Source organism: Halichoerus grypus, chromosome 11, assembly GCF_964656455.1.
Source record: "Halichoerus grypus chromosome 11, mHalGry1.hap1.1, whole genome shotgun sequence".
Classification (NCBI taxonomy): domain Eukaryota; kingdom Metazoa; phylum Chordata; class Mammalia; order Carnivora; family Phocidae; genus Halichoerus; species Halichoerus grypus.
This window is the reverse complement of record NC_135722.1, coordinates 96,794,470-96,813,100: the sequence shown is the minus strand read 5'-3', so window position 1 is coordinate 96,813,100 and position 18,631 is coordinate 96,794,470. Positions and strand designations below refer to the sequence as shown.

The 18,631-nt window shown below is 47.6% G+C and overlaps 1 protein-coding gene and 1 long non-coding RNA gene across 3 annotated transcripts; both read left to right on the top strand.

Moving 5' to 3' along the window:
* The first annotated feature begins 12 nt into the window (after positions 1-12).
* On the top strand, positions 13-8,573 carry LOC144379462 (uncharacterized). Of its 2 annotated transcripts, none has more exons than XR_013442589.1 (3): positions 13-268; positions 6,977-7,041; positions 7,922-8,573. It is a non-coding gene; the product is annotated as an uncharacterized LOC144379462 (long non-coding RNA). The 2 variants fall into 2 exon arrangements; XR_013442588.1 differs by having other exon boundaries at positions 6,923-7,041.
* A 24-nt stretch (positions 8,574-8,597) lies between these two features.
* Positions 8,598-18,526, top strand: VPS11 (VPS11 core subunit of CORVET and HOPS complexes). The gene is made up of 16 exons (XM_078058881.1): positions 8,598-8,809; positions 9,603-9,747; positions 10,048-10,183; positions 10,510-10,673; positions 11,472-11,719; positions 12,412-12,613; positions 13,012-13,163; positions 14,114-14,300; positions 14,939-15,085; positions 15,198-15,386; positions 15,487-15,648; positions 15,866-16,005; positions 16,092-16,294; positions 16,409-16,580; positions 17,699-17,921; positions 18,035-18,526. Exons 1-16 carry the CDS (start codon positions 8,619-8,621, stop codon positions 18,197-18,199), a joined length of 2,826 nt encoding a protein of 941 aa, XP_077915007.1. The 5' UTR covers positions 8,598-8,618; the 3' UTR covers positions 18,200-18,526.
* The last annotated feature ends 105 nt before the right edge of the window (positions 18,527-18,631 follow it).

Genomic DNA, 18,631 nt, shown 5'->3' with positions numbered 1-18,631 from the left:
CCAGTTGGGGGAAAACGGCCGACGCCGGCCGGGGATTGGACCACGTCACCGGGCCCGGCGCCCGCCCTGCTGCAGTCCCGGACCTTTCCGGCCTCGGCGCTGGATGCCCGACTGTCGGGGTCGGAAGTGATTCGAGCCCGGTGCGAGTGGGCGCACGGACAGTCCCGCACTCGGCCCCCTGCCTCCGGTCACCTGGGGAGCCCCGGCCGAGGAGTGGGAGTGACCCGCATCCCCTCCGCAGCCACGCGGAAGAGGCGCTCGCTTGCTGGTTGGTACTGAACTGCCCTGGGCTTTGGATAGAAATCAGAATGGCTGCGTTCCAGGCTTAGTCCGCCCCGCCCCGTTTCACCGATGACACTAAAGCCACCAAAAGAGATGTTCGCTAGTGGGACGGAGATAACACTTGTTTCAGTGGCAGAATTTGGCCTGGACTCCTTACTCTAAGCTCCATTTTTATGAGACGGAATACTCCAAAATGCAAAGCGCTGTACACAAAAGATTAATTTTGTGAGGCTGTAATTGAGCATAAATGCACCACCTCGTGTTTTCATTCCATCAAATCTTGTGTATCTTCCCTTCTCTTTTCCTGCTTCTATCCGAATTAAAGTACCTCCGACGGATATTTGGCGCTCCTCCCTCCCTTTTTGTATTTTTACAGCCGCGTAAAGCGTGCGCAGTCCTTGGAAAGCGCCCCCCCCCCCGTTTTGACATGAGCTCACATTTCTTAAATATGGAAAATGGATCTCCTGTTTCCTCCCGAAATCATCTCCAGGCCTCCCTTCACAGAAGTCTCCCTTGAAGGCCCCGGCGGTAACTGCCAGAGCTTGTTTAAGGAACTCTTATCTGTACTTTCCCTACATTTTTCATGATGCTTAGGGAGACAAGAGTAGTCAGGTGTCTATGCTTAGAAGATAAACAAACCTACTGGCAATACCAGGGGGAAGCTGATTTTTCTTCAATTTGTGGATTGCTCAGTCTTCATAGGGAGACCTTAGTAGAAACAAGGAGAAATAAATCCCTTTGATACCATCCTCAGCCTCATCTCTGGAGCTAGCTGCTGTTACCAGTGTGGTGTGTAACCTTCCAGGCCCCTTCGGTGCATTTATTTACATATGTATCTTGAAACATGTAGCTTTTGCTTTTTTGTAAATGATAAAATATTATATAATTAGGTTGTAACTTGCTTTTCTTTCCCTTTTTTTGTAACTAAGAACAAATCATGGAGCATTTTCCATATCCGTGTGTAAAGATTCACCTCAGTGTTTACTGCTATAGAACATTCCATAGCATGGGGGTTGGTTAGCTGCAGTGATGGACATATACGTTGTCATTTCAGTTCCACTGAGAGAGATTTTGTTTCTGTATGACTGACTCTACTTTTGGGTAGCTATCTGGAAAGGTAGATTCTTTCCATCCATTTCTTTTTTCTTTTTAAAAATTTTATTTATTTTTAAAGATTTTACTTATTTGAGAGAGAGCACAAGCAGGGTGAAGGGCAGAGGGAGAAGCAGAGCCCAATGTGGGACTTGATCTTGGGACTCCGGGATCATGACCTGAGCTGAAGGCAGACGTTTAACCAACTGAGCCACCCAGGTGCCCCTCTTTCCATGCATTTCAGATTATGCATCTTTGACATTTATTGGGCCTCTGTCGTATATAAGCACTGCACTAGGTCTGTCCTTGCTTTTGGAAAAGTCACAGTCTGTTGGGAAACAAATAGTTTATGGTTTCAATGCACTTACTAAAAACCTATTGAGTGGCTGCAAATTGGGACAGTAAGAAGGTCAGTGTGCCCTGCTCCTGAGCTCCCACCCCCAGAATATCCTTGGTGGGAGCAGTATCTGTGCCCTTGGGAGGTGCAGCAGGTGCCAGTGCTCTGGGGAGTCACCTGTTTTGTTCTCCGACCAGAGAGGAGAATAGTGTTTCACAAGAACATGTTGTAAAACAATGGAAACATTTTAAGGTAAGTCACCTGTTTTAGATTGACCAAGGCAGCTGAATTCACTAGTTCTTGTTCAGAATAACTTGTTAGTAACATTTAAGGACTACATCCCCTCCCCCCCACTGAGCAGAAACCCACAAGTTGCTATCTTGCAGGACCTGTGCCAAACTGACTTCTAAAAGAGTAAAATGAACACATTAGCGAAGGCATATGCATACGTTATAAACCATGCAAGTATGTCATGTGCTGAGGGCAATGTGGATCAGGGCAAATATCCTGGTTTGGGAGAATTTTAAAAATCAGTTGTCACCCAGCAACCCCCATCTTAGGTTTACAAGTAACAAATGTTTCAACGTATATTCACCGAGAGACTGTAGCAGCTTCATTCATAACGGCCCCAAATTGAATATCATCCAAATACCCATCAATAGTTGGATGAGTGAATAAATTGTGGTGGATTCACACAATATAATTCCATACGGCAATGAAAAGAAATAGTCTTACTATTACATTCTGCAGCTTAAATGAATCCCACAAAGATAATACTGAGTGAAAGAAGTCAGAAGCCGAAGAGTACATACTTTATGATTTCACTTTAGATATAAAGTTTAAAGCCAGGCAAAACTAAGCTATGGTGATAGAGGTAGAGATGGTGCTTACTTTGTGGGGTGGTAGTGTTTAGAAGAGGGCATAACAGGTTTCTTGGGGTGCTGGCAGTGCTCTGTTTGCAATGCTGGTTGCAATGGCTTTGTGAACATTTAATAGGCTGCAGTATGTACGCTTTTCTATATATATGTTATACTTCAATAAAAATTTTAAAAATATTTTGTATGTGTTGCACAAAAGACTAGAGGGTTTGGGGTGCCTGGGTGGCACAGTCGGTTAAGCGTCCGATTCTTAATTTCGGTTCAGGTCATGATCTCAGGGTCGTGAGATCAAGCCCTGCATTAGGCTCCGCACTGAACGTGTAGCCTGTTTAAGATTCTCTCTCTCCCTCTGTGCCCCTCTCCTACCCCTACCCCCTACCACCCCCCGACCCCCGCGCACTGGTGCTCTCTCTTTCTCTCTCTCTCAAAAAAGAAAAAGAAAAGGGGCACCTGGGTGGCTCAGTCGTTAAGCGTCTGCCTTCGGCTCAGGTCATGATCCCAGGGTCCTGGGATCAAGCCCCGCATCTGGCTCCCTGCTCAGCGGGAAGCCTGTTTCTCCCTCTCCCCCTGCTTGTGTTCCCTCTCTCGCTGTGTCTCTCTCTCTGTCAAATAAATAAATAAAATCTTTAAAAAAAAAAAAAAAGAAAGAAAGAGAAAAAGAAAAGACTAGATTTTGCTGGAAACCTTAAGCAGGGGAAAACTCACTTTTAGCAGGAGAAGCTGCACCAGATGAGTTTTTTTCTACTTCTTCACCAGTGGTTTTAGAATTACAAAAATATGGTTACTGAAGAAAACTGGAGGAACATAGGACAAACAAAGAATAAAATAAAAACCACCCATGATTGAATTTTCTAAATTAAACACTTTAGCATTATGTTGTATATCCACACACACTATAAACTTTAATGAGGATATTTTGTGACTTTCATTTATTGAGAACATTTTGCTATGTCATTTTTTCTCTACAGAATTTTCTTTTTTTTTTTTTTTTTTAAAGATTTTATTTATTTATTTGACAGAGAGAGAGAGATAGCGAAAGCAGGAACACAAGCAGGGGGAGTGGGAGAGGGAGAAGCAGGCTTCCCGCCGAACAGGGAGCCCGATGTGGGACTCGATCCCAGGACCCTGGGATCATGACCTGAGCCGAAGGCAGACGCTTAACGACTGAGCCACCCAGGCGCCCTCTACAGAATTTTCAATGGCTATCTTTATAGAATTGCAGCATGAAGAACTACAATAATGTATTTACCAAGATTACTATTTGACAATGAGGTTGTTCCTTTTTTTTCTGCTATTATAAAATTGCAATAGACACTTTTATTGACAAATCTTTATGCAGATCGCCCCCCTTATAATCTACTTAAGATAAATTCCTAGAAGTGGTTCTGCAGGCTTAAATTCTTCTTTAGGCATTTGATACATTCTGCCAAGTTGCCCTCCAGAAAGATTTATCATATGTGCTCCCAACAGCAGTGAATGATAGTCTCTGTATCTTTAGACACTAATAAGAATACTGATGCGTTTCTACAGTCCTGGCATTATGAATTTGAATAGGATGGGGGGGTGATGAGGAGGCAAAGGATTGGGAACATTTCACAGTTTGCACTGCGATGGGGATGATTATGTGTCAAGAGAAAGCAAGACTTTTAGTGTTCTTGAATTCTGTGATTTCATGACCGCATAGAATATTGCTCAGAATTATGAACAAATTTATGGCATTGACTTCTAAAAAAAAATTAAATCGAGCACCCAGAATATGGGGCTTTAGAGATGGACAGACCTAGATTTGCCTGTAAACACCACTTCCTACCTGTGTGACTCTAGGCAAGTTGTTTAGCTTTCCTGAGCCTCCGTTTCTACAGCATTAAAAGCGACATGCTGGTACATGCCTTACAGAGTTAATGTAGAGGAGGGTAAGTGTTTAGCACAATGCTTGGGACGTCCTAAGCACCAAATAGACATTAGTTAACTACTTGTTTTTGTTCTTAGTGGGGAGAAATACAACTTAAAAATGGGCACTACTGCAGTGTTAAAACCTTGGTTAAGTGCTTTGCCAAGTTCACGGGGAATTTCCTTTCTCTTGTGGGCCAGATTTTCACAATCAATAATCAGCTAATTGCTTCCTCCTGTTTCACCGTAGCTTTGGAAGCTGGGCTCTCCTGTAGGGGAGACCTCTGACCTTATTTTCTTTTAAGATTTTATTTATTCATTTGTTAGAGAGGGGGCGGGAGAAAGAGCACAAGCAGGGGGAGTGGCAGGCAGAGGGAGAAGCAGGCCCCTCAATGAGCGGAGAGCCCCGTGTGGGACTCGATCCCAGGACCCCAGGATCATGACCCAAGCCGAAGGCAGACGCCCAACCAACTGAGCCACCCAGGGTCCTTCTGAATTTATTTAATTGACCTTCCTGTTGCTAAAGTGGAAACTTCTGCTAGCCCTTTTAGGGGCTAAGAGAAAAAACCCAGACCTTTCAGTAGTCTGGAAATTGGCTTCTACCCCAAGAGCCAGATGAGAAAAAAACAGAACAAACTGATAGAAAATAAAAGCTTGCAGCCAGAATAAGAAGTGTTCCTCTTTTGCTCCAGTGGATATGACTGTTCTGTACGTCATGGACAGCAGTTTGCTGAAAGGGAAAAGAGGCCATGGCTAGGCCATCCTTGATTCTGAATTGTGATCTTTTTAATTTCAAGCTAAAGAACTTAAATTGCTTCTTTATCTTTAGGCCCTTCAGAACTCCAGTTCTCCATATGCAGAACCATAACTAAATTAGCACATCGTTTTCTGTGCCGTTTGCCTGCTTATCTTTCTCACTATACTGAAGTTCCTGGATTCAGACAAGTATAACAAAAAGACAAATCCTGGTGTATGTTCTGACAATTATAGCCTAGCTTCACACTTCAGAAAAGCATCTAATTAAAGATTAGGGAACTGAAGAACTTTGATGTGCTTGCCCAGGGAGAGTCACTTGAACCTCTTGGAGACTCCGTTTCTCACCAGAGATAATGATACTTCTGCAAATGGTTGCTATGAAAAGTCCATAAAAAGTGAAAGCATTCTTTTAGATATAATTCATTATATAAAATTAAGGACTGGTTACTGACAGTCCTTTTTTTTTTTAAGATTTTATTTATTTGACAGAGAGCGTGTGAGCTAGCATGAGCAGAAGGAGCAGCAGGTGGAGGGAGGGGGGAAGCAGGCTCCCCGCCGAGCAGGGAGCCCAACTCAACTCAGGGCTCGATCCCAGGACCCCAGGATCATGACCTGAGCCGAAGGCAGACGCTTAACCAACTGAGCCACCCAGGCGCCCCTGTCCTTTCTACGTCTGTCCCCCATGGTGGTGGTTGAGCTCCCTAAAGGGCAAGAATCATGTCTTGTTCATATTTACATTTTGGGCATTTAGTACAATTGCAGGAATAGTGAGTACTCCATACATGTTTGTCAAAAGGAGGAAAGGAAAGAAGGCAGTAAGTCTGAAGAGGTGCAGTGGGTCGCTAATCCCTGCCTTTGTACCCTCATCAATAAGAAGACCAAATGGACACAGGCCTTACCAGGTTCAGATATCATAGGAAGACTCTGGGCCTCTGCCATTGGACAGTAGGGGGAGCACCCAAGTCAACAACAAAGACGCCACTCTGCTGTTCACATCTCTGCTTTCACATTACTTCTTTATTTTACTGAAAAATGATTGATATACAACATTGTGTTAGTTTCAAGTGTACAACCTATCACTTTGATATTTATATACGTTACAAAATGGTCACCATGTAAATCTAGGTAACCATCTGTTGCCATACAAAGTTTTTACAATATTATTGACTATATTCCCTATGTTGTACATTACATCCCTGTCTTATTTATTGTATAAATACCTTTTAATCCCCTTTACCTGGGGCACTTGGGTGGCTCAGTCCGTTGAGTGTCCGGCTCTTAATTTTGGCTCAGGTCACGATCTCGGGATGGAGCCCCACGTGGGGATCCATGCTCAGCCCAGAGTCTTCTTGGGACTCACTCTCCCTCTCCCTCTGCTTCTCCCCCTGCTTGCATGCTCTCTCTAAATAAAAATAAAATCCTAAAAAAAAGACAATCCCCTTTACCTGTTTCACCCATCCTTCACCCCCTCTCCTCACATTGCTGCCTTTTTTTTTTTTTTTAAATGTAAGCTCTGTGCCCAATGTTGGGCTTGAACTGATGACCCCAAGATCAAGAGTCGCATGCTCTACCGACTGAGCCAGCCGGGAACCCCCCACATTGCTTCTTTTAATGTATTTTATTCATAGTATTAACAAATGACATACACTATCCAAAAATTTTAATGAATGGTACAAAATATACTCAGCAGATGAAAGAGGGTCCAGTCTACTCCCCATTTGTACTTCTGTCCATGGTTCAGATCCTGAAACTGTGACAGAGGAAAGAGGACTTCAGCTGGAAGTCAGAAAATCTATGTGCCTGGTGGTGAGTAGACAGTTTCTTCCTTTCACTTATCTCTTTAGCAAATGGGCACTACCTTTTCTGTCAACCGGATTGAGGAGAGGAGGGGGTAAGAGGAAAATCATCCACATTCATTCCTTCAACCAAACATGGAATATCTACCAACTCTGTTAGGCCTGGTTCCTGGTCAACAAAGCACAGCCCCCGCTCTCTGGGAACTCCAGCTGGTGGGAATAAAGAGTAAAATATTCTGGAAATAAAAAGCTGTGGGGGAGAGGGGTGCAAAACAAACCCCACAAATGCGAACCACATGGTCACTTTTTCACATGTCCATATTCTCTCAAAATGACTGTCACTCCTGTACACAGCTCCTTGTGACACCAAACTGTACACCTACAGTTTTCCATGTGAACAGTTGGTTTAGCCAGAGATGGAAATGGTGGGTGGCCATGGAATATCTTAGACGCTTGCCACTTGTTAAATCACTTAGCTCTCAGAGCTGCCCCTTCCAGGCATTTTCCCTGTGTTCGGCTTATGTCCCATAGCCTCCCACTATGGAAAGGGAAAGAAAGCCCACGTTCTTGAGAGTTCCCGCACCATGAGTATTTCCTAGCTTCCTTAAGAAACATATTCTACGTGTCTACTTCATGCCACACGCTCTGAAGAGGGACACAAAAACGAATGTAAGACACTGACTGTGGTTCGCAATCTGTATCCCGTGGCAAACACAAACTTCTAATTTTATTTCTCCGCTCCTACAGCTGAAAAGCCAGTTTCATATACCTTCATTCATTTATGCCTCAAAACAGCCCTGGGAGCTCGGGACGTAATATTCTTAAGCACAGTGGGGTACAATTCAGAAGGCGCAGGACATTCCTCATCTTTTTTTTTTTTCTGTTGTTAGATTTTATTTATTTGAAAGAGCATGCAGGGGGAGGGGGCAGAAGAGGAAGAGAGAATCTCAAGCAGACTGCGCTGAGCCCAGAGCCCCAGGCGGGGTCTATTCCACGACCCTGGCAGACCTGGGTAGAAATCAACAGTCGGGGGGCACCTGGGTGGCTCAGTCGTTAAGCATCTGCCTTCAGCTCAGGTCATGATCCCAGGGTCCTGGGTTCGAGCCCCACATCGGGCTCCCTGCTCTGCGGGGAGCCTGCTTCTCCCTCTCCCATTCCCCCTGCTTGTGTTCCCTCTCGCTGTGTCTCTCTCTGTCAAATAAAGAAATAAAATCTTTAAAAAAAAAAAAAAAAAGAAATCAACAGTCGGACGCTTAACCCACTGAGCCACCCAGGCGCCCTGATATTCCTCATCTTGATCCCTCATTGCCCATGCATTTAATAAGGGAGGAAACTGATGCTCAAAGAGGTGAAGGGTCCAGCACTCAGGAGCATTTTAGCCAGTTCCCGTACAGAGCCAGCAAATTGGCAACCCGAGTTGACGGGCTGGGAATCCTACCTCACGCGGCCACGCCCACCGGCCTGAGGAAGCTGTCACCCGGACTTCAGGGCGCATGTGCAGTCAGGCTCCAGGAAGCTGTCCTGTCACGTGATCCGTGCGCTCCTCTCACATGACCTCTCTCCCAGAGGCGGGGACCTTCGGCCAAAATGGCGGCCTACCTGCAGTGGCGGCGCTTCGTTTTCTTCGACAAGGAGCTGGTGAAGGAGCCGCTAGGCAATGATGGGGCTGCTCCCACGGCTGCACCTGCCTCAGGACCCGCTGTTTCCAAGTTCCTTTGCCTCCCTCCCGGCATCACTGTCTGCGACTCGGGCCGAGGGAGCCTAGTCTTTGGAGATATCCTTCCTCTGGAGCTGTCTGTTCCCTCCCCGGATCCCTGAAGAGATCCAGCTGGGATGGCATCTGTCGGGCAGAGGGGTTCGTGTTGCGTGCCACTTCCCTTTAGATGGGCGCCCAGTGCTCCTTCTGTGGCTTGAGGGGAGAAAGAAGGAAGTCCATTCTCTAACTTGTTGCCAACTGAGCAATCCTGGGCAAGTCATTTAACCTCTCTGGGCTTCAATTTACTTACCTGTGAAAGGGGTATGAAATATCAACTTGGCAAGGTTATTTTTAAGATCAATCAAAACAATGGAGGCAAGTACGCTTTACAAGATGAATATGTAAGGTGTCATTATCTCCCCTGCCCAAATTGTGGGCAAGGAGATAAATGAGACCAGGAGTTTGCTGCTTTGTTCTTCATAGTGTTGCTACTAAACTCTGGCCTTCTTTTTCACTCTTTTAAAGATGGGGACTTTCCGGAGATGATATATGGGAAAATCCTCGAAAGTTTTTTTTTTTTTTTTGAAGATTTTATTTGACAGAGAGAGAGGGAGAACACAAGTAGGCAGAGAGGCAAGCAGAGGGTGAGGGAGAGGCAGGCTCCCCGCAGAGCAGGGAGCCCGATACGGGGCTTGATCCCAGGACCCTGGGATCATGACCTGAGCCGAAGGCAGACGCTTAACGACTGAGCCACCCAGGCGCCCCATCCTCGAAAGTTTTAAAGAGCTGAATGTATGTGAGTAGTTATCTGGGTTCTGATCTAAATATAAGTATCTCTCCTTGCAAAGGAGGCTCCTTGACTATTCTGCACATATGGAAGGCCAAATCTGGTTCTTGCCTCGCTCCCTACAGCTGACAGGCTTCCAAGCCTACAAACTGCGGGTGACACACCTATACCAGCTGAAGCAGCACAATATTTTGGCATCTGTTGGTGAAGATGAAGAAGGCATCAATCCCCTGGTGAGTCCTGGAAAGGAAGTGGGAAAGGACCAGAAGACTAGGAACGGTTGTTGGAGGGGACTAGCATTCACACATTTTTTTTTTTTAAAGATTTTATTTATTTATTTGACAGAGAGAGACACAGCGAGAGAGGGAACACAAACAGGGGGAGTGGGGGAGGGAGAAGCAGGCTCCCCGCCAAGCAGGGAGCCCGATGCAGGGCTCGATCCCAGGACCCTGAGATCATGACCTGAGCCGAAGGCAGACGCTTAACGACTGAGCCACCCAGGCGCCCCTCACACATCTGAGGTCTGTTCACAGGTAAAGATCTGGAACCTGGAGAAGAGAGATGGTGGCAATCCACTCTGCACCCGAATCTTCCCTGCCATCCCAGGAACAGAGCCAACTGTTGTGTCTTGTTTGACTGTCCATGAAAATCTCAACTTTATGGCCATTGGTAAGCAGAAGGCAAAAGCTAACACTCCGTGATTCTTTATAGATTTTCTTCAGAGTTGCTTTTGCAGCTTGTCTTTATTGTTTTAATGAGATCACTTTGTACTGAACTCAGGCCTTTGAGATGTTAAAGCTTGGAGTGGGAAAGCATTCAGTTTTGTTCTTTGAAAAAGAGTCCGTGAGTACCCATTTTTATGTTAACCATTGGAAAAGTTGAGTATGAGAAGAAAGCTTGTCACTTCCAACAAGTACCTCAAATGGTCTTTTTCCCCTTCTGTGCTTCCTGATCTTTTCAGCCTCAATGAAGTGCTGTTTCCTGCTCTCCTACAGGTTTCACAGATGGTAGTGTTACATTGAACAAAGGAGACATCACCCGGGACCGGCATAGCAAGACCCAGATTCTGCACAAGGGAAACTACCCTGTAACTGGGCTGGCCTTTCGCCAAGCGGGAAAGACCACTCATTTGTTTGTTGTGACAACTGAGAACGTTCAGGTATGAGTTAAGGGCAGGCAGGAAAGGGTTCTCCATTGCTCAGGGGCCTAGGGTAAGGAACTGACAAGTGAGGTAGGATTCTTAAGTTTTTCATCATGTAGCCTTGAGTCATTTGCCCTGAAATATTTTATTTCTTCACTTGAGAGATGAGGAAGAGTCAGAATTAGGAAAATAACTAGGGCTTATAGTTAAAAGACCTGAATTTTCTTCCTAGCTTGTTAAGTGACACTGGACAAGTTGCTTTACTTTGCTCGTTCCTGGTGCTCTTCTTATTTCTAACAGCCTTCTCTCAGGAATAGTCTTTTGGTAAAATAGTTCAAGCTTATTTTATTTGTCATGGTGTCAGGATTCCATTAGTAGGTAGTGAGAGTACAAGAAAATGTGGTGTCTGCTTGTATATACATGTATATATTTTTAAAGGTTTTATTTATTTATTAGAGAGGGAGAGTATGCGTGTGCACGCATGGAGCATGAGTGGGGTGGAAGGGGCCGAGGGAGAGGGAGAAGCAGGGTCCCCACAGAGCAGGAAGCCCAACATGGGGCTCGATCCCAGGACCCCAGAATCATGACCTGAGCTGAAGGCAGACGCTCACCTGACTGAGCCACCCCGGGGCCACACCCCCTAGTTTATATATTTAATAGATGGGTGATGGTTAATGGACAAAGCAAGCAGCCAGGGAAAGTCTGAGGTGCTACAAGTTAAAAAGCGAGAGAGCTAGTATGGAGATGGGAATACCTTTGGGAAGGCTTAGATGCCCTCTCCTGAAAGGGAGCCTGTTAACCCCTTTCTTCTCGCAGTCCTATATCGTTTCTGGAAAGGACTACCCTCGTGTGGAGTTGGACACCCATGGTTGTGGCCTGCACTGCTCAGCCCTAAGCGACCCTTCACAGGACCTGCAGTTCATAGTGGCCGGAGATGAATGTGTCTATTTGTACCAGCCTGATGAACGTGGGCCCTGCTTTGCCTTTGAGGGCCATAAACTCATCGCTCACTGGTTTAGAGGCTACCTTGTCATTGTGTCCCGTGACCGGAAGGTTTCTCCCAAGTAAGGACTCCAGGGAGAAGGGAAAGGGAGTAGGGCTGTCCTTGTTCCCCAGAATTCACATGATTTTAAAATCCTAATACCTGGATCCTGTCAATCTCCTCCTTTGGTTTTATGTAGATTATGCGCACACCTAGATTCACTTGTAACGTTTTTACTGAAAAATGTATTTTTGCTACAGACATTCGCTAAGCAGACCTGGTGCACTGCTTTTGGGGACAACTTTTTGGTTTTTTTATTCCTCTGTCAAAATAAATTGGGTGGAGGAAAAAGGAAATGAGTACTAGAGAAGTTGGAAAGGGCTGAGAGGGCAGGACACAGTACTTTTATTCTGAGCCACCTAAAAGGGGCGGCAGGGTCTTCTGCACGAGGGAAGTGATCCCTGTCAATGTTAGTTTGTTTTCACTCAGCACTAAGCGCAGCGTCTCATTTTTACCAGGTGCTAATTACGTTAAATGAATGAGTGTTTGGACGTTCTTAATGTTTTAATCTATTGCTTACGTAAATCATAGGATCCTGAAGGGTAAGATCTCTTCCTACAACTGCCAGCGCAATGTTGCACTTACGGAATATGCTGCTAGAGGGGCCAAAGGGTGGTTTGTTCGGGGCGGAGTGTGCAGCACCAAAGCTGGGATATAAGGGGTTGCTGAGATAGAGCTGGTACAAATATCTGGTGCTTTTTTTTTTCCACACAGGTCAGAGTTTACCAGTAGGGACTCCCAGAGCTCCGACAAGCAGATTCTCAACATCTATGACCTGTGCAACAAGTTCATAGCCTATAGCGCCGTCTTTGAGGATGTAGTGGATGTGCTCGCTGAGTGGGGCTCCCTGTACGTGCTGACGCGGGATGGGCGGGTCCACGCACTGCAGGAGAAGGACACACAGACCAAACTGGAGGCAAGGCCACCAGGTTCCCAGAGCTGGCCACAGGCACCCAGACACAGCTGTAGGAATAGGCTCCCCAAGTCACCTTGGCCAGGGTGTTTCCTTCCCTTTGGGGCACAGCCTTACCCAGATCCCTTCGGGTAGAATTACAAGGTAAATGGTCTGGGATGAGGTCTCAGAGAACGATAATGGCTAGGAGCCTGAGTCCACTCTCAGGGTCCGCTCTGTCTGCCAAGGGCCTTGCGAGGTAAGGCGATGTTGGTCTTGGGGGTATCTGAGAGGTCTTGCCCAGTCTGGAATCTAGGCAGATCAGAACTCCAGGACTGTGTGGCTTGTGTGTTGTACGTGCATTCTGGGAAGGTGTCTTCTCTGAATGGCTTCTACCAATTTTCTGATTTTTCCCCTTCCAGATGCTGTTTAAGAAGAACCTATTTGAGATGGCCATTAACCTGGCCAAGAGCCAGCACCTGGACAGTGATGGGTTGGCCCAGATCTTCATGCAGTATGGGGACCATCTCTACAGCAAGGGCAACCACGATGGGGCTGTTCAGCAGTATATCCGGTCAGTCTTGGGGCGCTTTCGGATGTAGCTCTGCATGCAGCCAGATAGGCTAACCCCTGGGCTTTGGTGAGGGGAGCAGACTCCACCAGGAACCACCCTTTCTTTCTGCAGGAGCTGTAATGGCCTGCGTGAGAAGACAGTATACTTAATTGCAAAGGGTTAAATATTACATGACTAAGATACAGTTGAGCCGATGAGTACCTCTTGTTTTAAACTTCAGCCTGGCCTTTGTTAATATTCATTTTGGGGGCATCCGGCTGGCTCAGTTGGTAGAGCATTTGACTTTTGATCTCAGGGTTGTGAGTTCAAGCCCCATGTTGGGCATATAGCTTAGTTTAAAAAAAAAAATTAGTTTTGATCTGATTCTTTTAAAAGAAAAGGGTATTCATCTCTTGGCTTCCACAGTTTCTTCCTTTGGTACTAATTCTTGGAATTTCCTGCCCTAATAAGGGGTCGTGGGAACCTGTCTAGCTCCTTTCCCTACCTCTTTAGAATTCCTGTTTTCAGTCAAGTTTAAGAATCAGTGCTCTCGGGGCGCCTGGGTGGCTCAGTCGTTAAGCATCTGCCTTTGGCTCAGTTCATGATCCCGGGGTCCTGGGATCGAGCCCCGCATCGGGCTCCCTGCTGAGCGGGAAGCCTGCTTCTCCCTCCCTCACTACCCCTGCTTGTGTTCCCTCTCTTGCTGTGTCTCTCTCTGTCAAATAAATAAAAAATCTTTAAAAAAAAAAAAAAAAAAGAATCAGTGCTCTGGAGCCTTGCTTCTCACAAGGTCTGCAGTCCAGTAGCATTGATACCGTCTGGGTCTTTGTTAGAAATACAGACTCAGGCCTCACCCCAGGCCTACCGACACAGAATTTACATTTTAAGAAGATCTGCAAGTGATTCCTATGCACATGAAAGTTTGAGAAGTACGCTGACCCAGATACTATTTGATGCACATGTCTCTCCAGAACCATTGGAAAGTTGGAGCCGTCCTATGTGATCCGCAAGTTTCTGGATGCCCAGCGCATCCACAACCTGACCGCCTACCTGCAGACCCTGCACCGGCAGTCCCTGGCCAATGCCGACCACACCACCCTGCTGCTCAACTGCTATACCAAGCTCAAGGACAGCTCGAAGCTAGAGGAGTTCATCAAGGTGCAGGGTGGTGTTAGTGGGAGATTCCCCAAGGGTCCCACTGAGTATGAGGTGGCTCCACCAGGGCTTGCCCCTTAGCAGATGCAGGGAGAGGAAAGAGCTGATCTTATCTGGGGACCAGGACCCTCTGGTCTATAAACTGGGAAGAGGAACAGCCTTTTCTCCTAGTTCTCTCCCATCTATCCTCTTGTCTTATGATGCTTGAACTTCCCATAGTGTCTAAGCTCAGGGAATTAACATTGGGAGGCCCCTGGGTCCCCGAGGAGTCCCTGAAATAGTAGGGGCAGAGGAAGACTTTAGCTCTTAGAGACTTTCTGAGAAGCAGGAGGACATCATGTTCTAAAACCATGAAGTTTATTTACTTTATTTTATTTATTTATTTATTTTTAGTCTCCACCATCCTAGCGTCGACTTTATTGTTATCTTAAGAATCTGGGGGCGCCTGGCTGGCTCAGTCAGTAGAGCATGTGATTCTTGATCTCCGGGTCGGGAGCTCAAGCCCCACATTAGGCCTAGAGCTTACTTTAAAAAAAAAAACAAAAAAGAAGAATAATCTGGTCTTAGAATCAGATGCATGTTTCTTCTCCCTTCCCCAGCCCTATTTCTGTGAATGATTTTGTCTAACGTCTCCCTGGCAGACAAAGAGTGAGAGTGAAGTCCACTTCGATGTGGAGACGGCCATCAAGGTCCTCCGGCAGGCTGGCTACTACTCCCATGCCCTCTACTTGGCTGAGAACCATGCACATCACGAGTGGTACTTAAAGATCCAGCTAGAGGACATCAAGGTAAGTGAGACAGAGACCTGTTCTTTTTCTAGGACATTCTCGGAATGATGAGAGTGCTTCCTGGTGGGTGAGGCTGGAGCACACGCTTCTTCTGCCCTTTACTTCTGCACAGAATTATCAGGAAGCCCTACGGTATATCGGCAAGCTGCCTTTTGAGCAGGCCGAGAGCAACATGAAACGCTATGGCAAAATCCTCATGCACCATATACCAGAGCAGACGACCCAGTTGCTGAAGGGACTCTGTACGGACTATCGGTCTAGCCTCGAAGGCCGAGGCGATCGGGAGACTCCGGGCTGCAGGGTGAGACCTCAGGGAGAATGGCTTTTGGACAGTGGGGGTCACCTCAGGGGCCTCAAGGGTACCACGCCCATTCCTCCTCCCTCCTCCCTCACCATCCCAGGCCAACTCGGAGGAGTTCATCCCCATCTTCGCCAACAACCCTCGAGAGTTGAAAGCTTTCCTGGAACACATGAGTGAAGTCCAGCCGGACTCACCGCAGGGCATCTATGACACGCTTCTGGAGCTGCGGCTGCAGAACTGGGCCCACGAGAAGGATCCACAGGTGAGGCCTGGCAAATCTCGGGGAGATGCTGGGGAAAAGACCATTCTTTCACCTTCTGTGGTTGCTTTTTGCCGCCTTCTTTAGGTCGGTAACACCTCACCCCTGGGAGCTAAGTGGTCCCCCGTGAAGAGGCGGTTGAAGAGGCAGTTGATTTGCCTTGTCCCGGAGACCCTGTGATTTTGCTCTTCTGGCCAGCAGCTCTTTCCTCCTTCCCTAGGTCAAAGAGAAGCTCCACGCAGAGGCCATCTCCCTACTGAAGAGCGGCCGCTTTTGCGACGTCTTTGACAAGGCCCTGGTCCTGTGCCAGATGCATGACTTCCAGGATGGGGTCCTTTACCTCTACGAACAGGGGAAGCTGTAAGATGGGGGGGGATCTTCCGGGAAGGGGGAAGGATGCGGATTTCTGGGGGCGGCCGCTGAGCTGTGCCGTGGCCCGGCCCCAGGTTCCAGCAGATCATGCACTACCACATGCAGCACGAGCAGTACCGGCAGGTGGTGGCCGTGTGCGAGCGCCACGGGGAGCAGGAGCCCTCCCTGTGGGAGCAGGCGCTCAGCTACTTCGCCCGGAAGGAGGAGGACTGCAAGGAGTACGTGGCAGCTGTGCTCAAGCACATTGAGAACAAGAACCTCATGCCACCCCTACTAGGTACTTGAGAGGCTGGGGTGGCGGGCGGCCGACCCCTCTGGGGCAGGGGCTCTGCCATTCCATCCAGGGGATGCCCCTTGCTTCATTGTCTCGTTTCCTTCTCGACCCAATCAGTGGTGCAGACGCTGGCCCACAACTCCACAGCCACCCTGTCTGTCATCCGGGATTACCTGGTCCAAAAACTGCAGAAACAGAGCCAGCAGATCGCACAGGACGAGCTCCGGGTGCGGCGGTACCGAGAGGAGACCACCCGCATCCGCCAGGAGATCCAGGAGCTCAAGGCGAGGTACGTGGCAACTGGATACGTACTGAGGTCCAGGGGATGACCTTGTTCTTCACCGGGTGTCACTAAATACTTTTCGTAGAGGGTTAGATGGAGCATGTTCAGACATTTCATTCTTAAAGATCAGAGAACGGTACATTCCGTAGATCATGGTTTATTGGGCTTTGGAGAATGTTACTTTGTGGCAGGTACTTTTCTTTCTGTAGGAATCTGTGTTTTACTTTTCTTAAACACACATCTAAGTTGTGGTTGGAAGCCATTCAGAAGTAAAAAAACTTTGCTTTAGAAGATACAGAAAGTGGATAATTTAGAAGTATTTATACTATATATTAATCTACTTTTAAGTTTTAATCTGCCCTTAACTTTATAAAATATTTATTAGGGAAGGACAGTTTCTTCATCCCACAAATACTTACTGAGCCCCTTTTATGTCTCAAGCACTGTTCTTAACAACACAGACAAAAAGCCCTGCTGTATGGAGCTTACGACGTAGAGATAGAAACACATTGAATAAGCAAAATATTATGTTAGATGGAGAACATGAGTTCAGGAAGGGGAGTAGGGTGCAGAGCGTGTGTATGTTCTCGTGTATAAGGTGGCCAGGAAAGGCCTCACTGGAAGGGTCACATCTGCGTAAAGACCTGAAAGACCGGTATAAGCTCCCAGTTCTGGAACGACTGAGTCTTGGGGGTGGAAGGCACAGCACAGGGAGCAGGGTCAGTGGTTGGTAACAGCACTGTGTGACGACAGGCGGTAGCCACACTCGTCGTGGGCACAGCAGAACACGGACTCGTCAGTCAGGTGTTGTACACCTGAAACTAACATGACCTACGTCAGCTATACTGCAAGTAAAAAAAAAAAAAAAGATACGAAGGACAATTTAGTGGTAGTTGTGAAAACTGGAAGCATTAGTTGGCCTTGCAGGGAGTGTGCGCTGAGACTCACTGCAGGCCCAAGGTGGGTGTCCTCGTTTGACTCCCTGTTGGTGACAAGGGCAGGGCCTTGCAGTCCCTTCCAGGGACCTCTCTCTCCTCCTTGACTCCAGCCGCCTTCTCTCTGCACCCGGCTCTCGGCTCTGCCCACACTCTTTGCCCCTCCTTTCTGGTCTCCCTTGCCTGCAGTCCGAAGATCTTCCAGAAGACCAAGTGCAGCATCTGTAACAGTGCCTTGGAGTTGCCCTCAGTCCACTTCCTCTGCGGCCACTCCTTCCACCAACACTGCTTTGAGAGTTACTCAGAAAGTGATGCCGACTGCCCCACCTGCCTCCCTGAAAACCGGAAGGTCATGGATATGATCCGGGCCCAGGAACAGAAACGCGATCTGCACGATCAGTTCCAGCACCAGGTGGGTAACTGTTCCACTCACCGAGCCTCACGGCACTATTAGCTGGTTTTCTTCCCTCCTCACTGAGGACAGGAGACCTGCAGTTCTGATTCTTCTCTCCTCTTTCCCTGCAGCTCAAGTGCTCCAGCGATAGCTTCTCTGTGATTGCGGACTACTTTGGCCGAGGTGTTTTCAACAAATTGACTCTGCTGACCGACCCTCCCGCGGCCCGGCTGACTGCAAGCCTGGAGGCCGGGCTGCAGCGGGACCTGCTCATGCACTCCAGGAGGGGCACTTAAGCAGCTTGGGGGGAGGGGTGTGAGTGGCGGTGCGGCAGTGGGGACCCGGGGGACGCAGGCAGAGCAGACGTGCCCAGGACTCCACCCTGATCTGATGCCATAGCCCCCAGGCGTAAAGGGGACTTTCTTTTTCTCCCTCCTCCTTTGGCCAGGCCGCCATTCCTCCTGTTGACTTTTTGAGCAGTGTGGATCATTCCAGACCAGCGGGGGAGGGCACCTCAGCAACCTCTGAGTATGAACAATAGCTGCTTTATTCTCTATCCAAGAGCACCAGGCTGTGCTTGGGTCCTTGCTCCCAGAGTCTATAAATAAAAGAATATAATAGTTTGGGAGTTGAAGGGTTTATTCTGGGGACTTCATGGTGATTCTTAGCTGTGCAAAATGTACTTTTCCTCTGCCCTGGAAGAACTCCACTTCCTTTCCTACACAGTT